The sequence below is a fragment of the Beta vulgaris genome, chromosome 7, assembly GCF_026745355.1.
Source record: "Beta vulgaris subsp. vulgaris cultivar EL10 chromosome 7, EL10.2, whole genome shotgun sequence".
Classification (NCBI taxonomy): Eukaryota; Viridiplantae; Streptophyta; class Magnoliopsida; order Caryophyllales; family Amaranthaceae; genus Beta; species Beta vulgaris.
Genome location: NC_079208.1, coordinates 56,099,278 through 56,104,242, shown reverse-complemented (window position 1 = coordinate 56,104,242; position 4,965 = coordinate 56,099,278). Strand labels below are relative to the sequence as shown.

The following is a 4,965-nucleotide window of genomic DNA, read 5'->3' as shown; positions in this document are numbered from 1 at the left end:
ATTTCATAAGCAAATCGGTATAATTAACCAATCACTAAATCCAAACCAAACAAAGAAAAGAAAAAAATTGTCTAAAAAAAAATAACAGACTAATTAAATACGATCCATTTATTAAATAGGTCAGACTAGGATCTAAAATTTTAAATATGAACACAACACGATAACATGGCACGAAATCATCAATCCTCCCCCAACCTAATTAGACGGCATAATGTGATCATATAGACTATAGTAGTAGTTGTACTATAACTGATCTTTGACAAGTAGGCAGATGCAACTAATTAATGAACTACTAACAAAAATAAAACTATTACACAGTAATAGTAATTCTAATAGAAATAAGAAAAAAATTTGATTTTCCTTCTACGTCAACGGAAGTTCTTAACCAACTTTGGTGGGAAATTTCCTTACGTCATCTCTTACAAATCATTAAATCTTTTCTTATATTTTCCTTTTATCGCAAGTTTTCACACCTCTATATATATACCACACGCCTTTCTTCTCTTTTGGTCCATGTCAAAAAACCACAACTTCAAAAAAAAACTCTCCAAACAAAAAACAGAACACACAAAAAAAACAGAGGAAAACTAAATTAAACACAAGAAAATTAAAGCTTAACATATAAGCTATGGAAAAGTGGAATCGTGGTAAATTTATCGGAAAGGGATCTTATGGTTCAGTTTGCATTGGAATTCGAGAATCCGACGGACGTACTTTCGCCGTAAAATCAGCTGATAAGAATTCTCTCTCCTCTGTAGAAGCTTTAGAGAACGAAATCAACATACTTCGTTCTCTCTCTTCATCATCATCATCATCATCACCGTTTATCGTTGAGTATTACGGCGATGATGAAACGACGTCGCATAGGAATCTTCACATGGAGTATTTACCTAAAGGTGACGTGGCAAAATCCGGTGGTATTACCGACGTGGACTTAATCAGATCGTACACGTGGTGTTTAGTTATGGCGTTGAAGGAAGTTCATTCAAAAGGTGTTGTTCATTGTGACGTTAAAGGGAGTAACGTTTTGGTGGGGTCAAGTTATTATGGTGTTGTTAAGCTTTCTGATTTCGGGTCTGCAGTAAAAGTCAAAGTTCGTGATTCAAGTCATGATCAGATAGCGAAGATTGTACCACGAGGGAGTCCATTGTGGATGGCTCCAGAAGTTGTTCGTGGAGAATCACAAGGGTTTGAGTCTGATATATGGTCACTTGGATGTACAGTGATTGAAATGTTTACTGGAATGCCAGCTTGGCAAGATTGTGGTGTTCATCATACACTGATGAAAATTGGGTACTCTAATGAGTTACCTCAATATCCTACCTCTCTGCCCGAACTTGCTAATGATTTCTTGAATAAGTGTTTGACTCGTAATCCTGATGAAAGATGGAGCTGTGATCAGCTATTACAACACCCGTTTTTACTCCCTGTAGTACAAATTGATGATGATATTACTCCTAGAAGTATCCTTGATTGGCAGAACCTCGAGTTTTCGGATGACGAAGACGACAAGAATAACGACGATGGTGGTGGTGAATACAATGATTACGAGAATCGATCAGATGAGGTTTCCGTGAGGGGTAGGATTGGTGAATTGGCAACAACGAGAGGGGTAAATTGGGAAAGTGACGGTTGGGTGGAGGTTAGGAGTGTAAGGAAGGAAATAGAAGAGGTTTCGGCGGGGACAAGTTGGGAATATTCTGAATTGATAGAGGGTGAAATTGGAAATTCTATAAGGGTAATTTCGGAAATTCAAGATAATGATTATCCCACGTGGATAAATTCAAGCACTGAAAATAATGATGACAGAATTATTAGCGGTGTTGACGGTGGTGTTCGGTGCGGTTATGGTGATTTATGTGGTGGAGAAAATGAAACTGATGTAACAAAATTTTTACAGTCATCTTTTACTATTAATGATCTTTCATTATTATTATCATTATTTGTATTGTATTCTTTTACAAGAAATAAAGATTTACTCTGTAAATATGAATATTATTGTTACATTGTATTATTATTATTATTATTATTATTATTATTATTATTATTATTATTATTATTATTATTATTATTTGATATACTTTTCTGGTCTCTGTTTCAAAGTTGGAATGTTGTTGTAGCAAGTTGGTTTAATTTACCAAGTCTCATATGGTTTACTTCGAAAACTCAAGTTTTGGGGGTTAAAAAATATTCAAAAGTCAATACTAAGTCAAAGTCTAGCACATTGGTGTGCTAACTGATTTGGGATAATATTCTAGTTTCTAGCTATAATGTGATCAAGATTTAAAAGTTTAAATGACTTTAGTTTTATTAGTTAAAATTATTATATTTGTGATGTTGACCGGAATGAAATTGGTCGATAAAGTTATATAGTGATCTGTTGACAAATATTAAGCTCGTTTGTATATTCTCAAAAAAAGAACGTTGACTAGTATATATATGTGTCAAAGGAGTATTATATATCTTGTTTTTTCACGATACAGTAAAAAAATCCAAGTAGGTGGACAGATGTGTAAACATATTTTGTTTGTGAAAAGAGTCGAAATTATTTGAGAGGATCAACTCGATAATCACGACAAGACTGATTAATCAAAATAACTTCAAATTTAGTTTAATTCCTATTAATGAGGTTAAGTGTAGTCTACTAGCTAGTAGTTATTTGATTGATTTGCCATTAGTTTGGTGTGCATGAATGATGTGGGTTGCTACAAGTATAAATATTAGGTGTGCTACAACTCCAAAACAAAGAGAAATAGTACATATTTGTCAAGTCATATTTTATCAAGAAAAACACACTAAATGGGTTTATGAAGGGTACAACGAACCTACCTAAAGCAATATTAATCAACAATGAACTTGACCGAGTAAGATATTTCCCCCAGTTGTCCAATTTGCATGTATGAAGTAATCAAATTAAATATACTAGGTTAGGAGTATTTGAGGTGAAAGAGAAAGCAAAGAGCAGCCACTAATGACCAAATAAGATAAGTTTTAAGAAAAGTTCTGTACTATTTTGCTTATGCGAAGTTTTAAGACAAAGTGATTATATGGTAAATTAAGCTTTTTATGCCTATAAAGTACTACCGCCTTTGTTTCGTGTTAATCCACTTATTTGTTTGGTGTTTGCATTCGGTTCACCCTTCGAGCTATATTCGGATCGAGGTCAAGTTCGGGGTGGTTAGGTTTCATTCCTCTCTCAAGGGTGTTGCGAGGATTCGAACACGGGTCCGTCCTACCAAAGCCAGTCCCCATCACCATTGGGCCAACACTTACTTGGTTAATCCACTTATTTTTACTTTGACACTATTTATATATTTTACTTTGATTATCATTTGTGATTTATAGTCATATGGAACTTTATTAAATTTCTTTTCAACATAATTTTTTTTAAATATCAACTTTTTGTAATGTGTACTTGTTCATAATTAAAGATATAAATGGTCAAAGTTATGCATTATCCAAGTATGATAGCAAACTATGTAGATTAAATAAGAAACACAGGTAGTAAAACAAAGATAATTTGCTATATTTCATAACGTGTGTACTATCTTATTTTATTAGCTTTTATTGTACTTGAGAATAGCTACATATCTATTTATGATGGGCCATTACCAAAAATATCCTTATAAAACCATGCACAAATTTTATATTTAAGTATCCAGTCATTCTCATATATATCATCTTATAATTATTTTTAAAAGGTAAAGAGAATTCTCGAAGGAAATTGGAGATCCTTCTTACAAGGAGTGAGAATCGAACCCCTGTCACAGGAGTAGAATGAGAGCTTTACGACCACTAGGCCAATCTTGATTCTCTATATCGTCTAATAAATTAGACGATGTATATTTATACACATTTAACAAATAGCACCATCATTTTAATAATTTTTTATTATAAATTTATAGTACAAGTAGGGGCAAGTAAGAGTTATGGCAAAAAGTAGTAACTGTTGGGAATATTGAAAAGGCCCGGCCATTAACACAACAAGTAGGCAAGTATGAGTAAGAGACAAGTTCAAAAATGAACCACAAGAAATTGAAATGAGTTGGAATTTTATCTCTTTTCACTTGAATTTTGGATGATCAAATCACGTGGAGAAATATTGAAGATAGGTTTACTCGGTTGGCTTACAGGAAATTCTGGTTCATAAACAGCTAGCCACTTAAATAGTGATTGCCGTTCTTTTGCTTTGTTTCACTGTCACATGTCTTCGGTTCCCTAAGTTTAATTCTTATCTCACATGCATTGCTTTTGTTTCATGTCATCTATTTTTGCATCTTTTGTCAAACCCACTCGTTTTCTTAACGTTGGGTTTTCGGTTTGTTATAACTCATACTCTTTTTGTAACACAATCAGTATTTGGGCTCGGACGTTGCCGCGAGTTGAAATTGCGTTTTCGAACTTGATATACATTTTTTTCTATTCCTACTAAAATATATTGTAGGACAACTCAACATTTAAAATGTACAAATATAATAATGTGGACTCATCAGCCCGATCCTAAAGGTTAGATCCGATCTTGAACCAAGCAATCTTAACCAATGCACTTAGCTAGTAGACATGATTATTGGATAGTGTAGCTCGATGGCTAAAGGGTTAGAGTCAAATTTAAAGGGTTTTTATTAGACAGAGTTTTATTGGATAGAGTCATTATTGGACAGGTCCATGCCATTATAGGACCAATAAAGAAACTCAATAATTTTGAAAAATAAAATAGGTTTTGTAAAAACGATTACATATTCGGATTCACATTCATTTAAACTCACTTTTGGCTCTCTTTGTTCCTTGTTTTTCTTGCTCGTTGGCCAGCCCGTCTATTATCGACCCGCTATCGGCTCACTACCCATTTGGCCCGACCTGCTACCGACCGTTTATTAGATGACCCTTTTATGACCCGACCCACTTATGACCCGCATTGACTCTGACCCGACCCGCTTAATAACCAGGTCTATTAGCGAGGTCGGG

General features: G+C 34.1%; 1 protein-coding gene across 1 annotated transcript; it reads left to right on the top strand.

Moving 5' to 3' along the window:
- The first annotated feature begins 495 nt into the window (after nt 1-495).
- Nucleotides 496-2,251, top strand: LOC104900433 (mitogen-activated protein kinase kinase kinase 18). Its single transcript, XM_019250655.3, has one exon. The coding sequence runs from the start codon at nt 629-631 to the stop codon at nt 2,234-2,236; it is 1,608 nt and encodes a 535-aa protein (XP_019106200.3). The 5' UTR covers nt 496-628; the 3' UTR covers nt 2,237-2,251.
- Nucleotides 2,252-4,965: the final 2,714 nt, after the last annotated feature.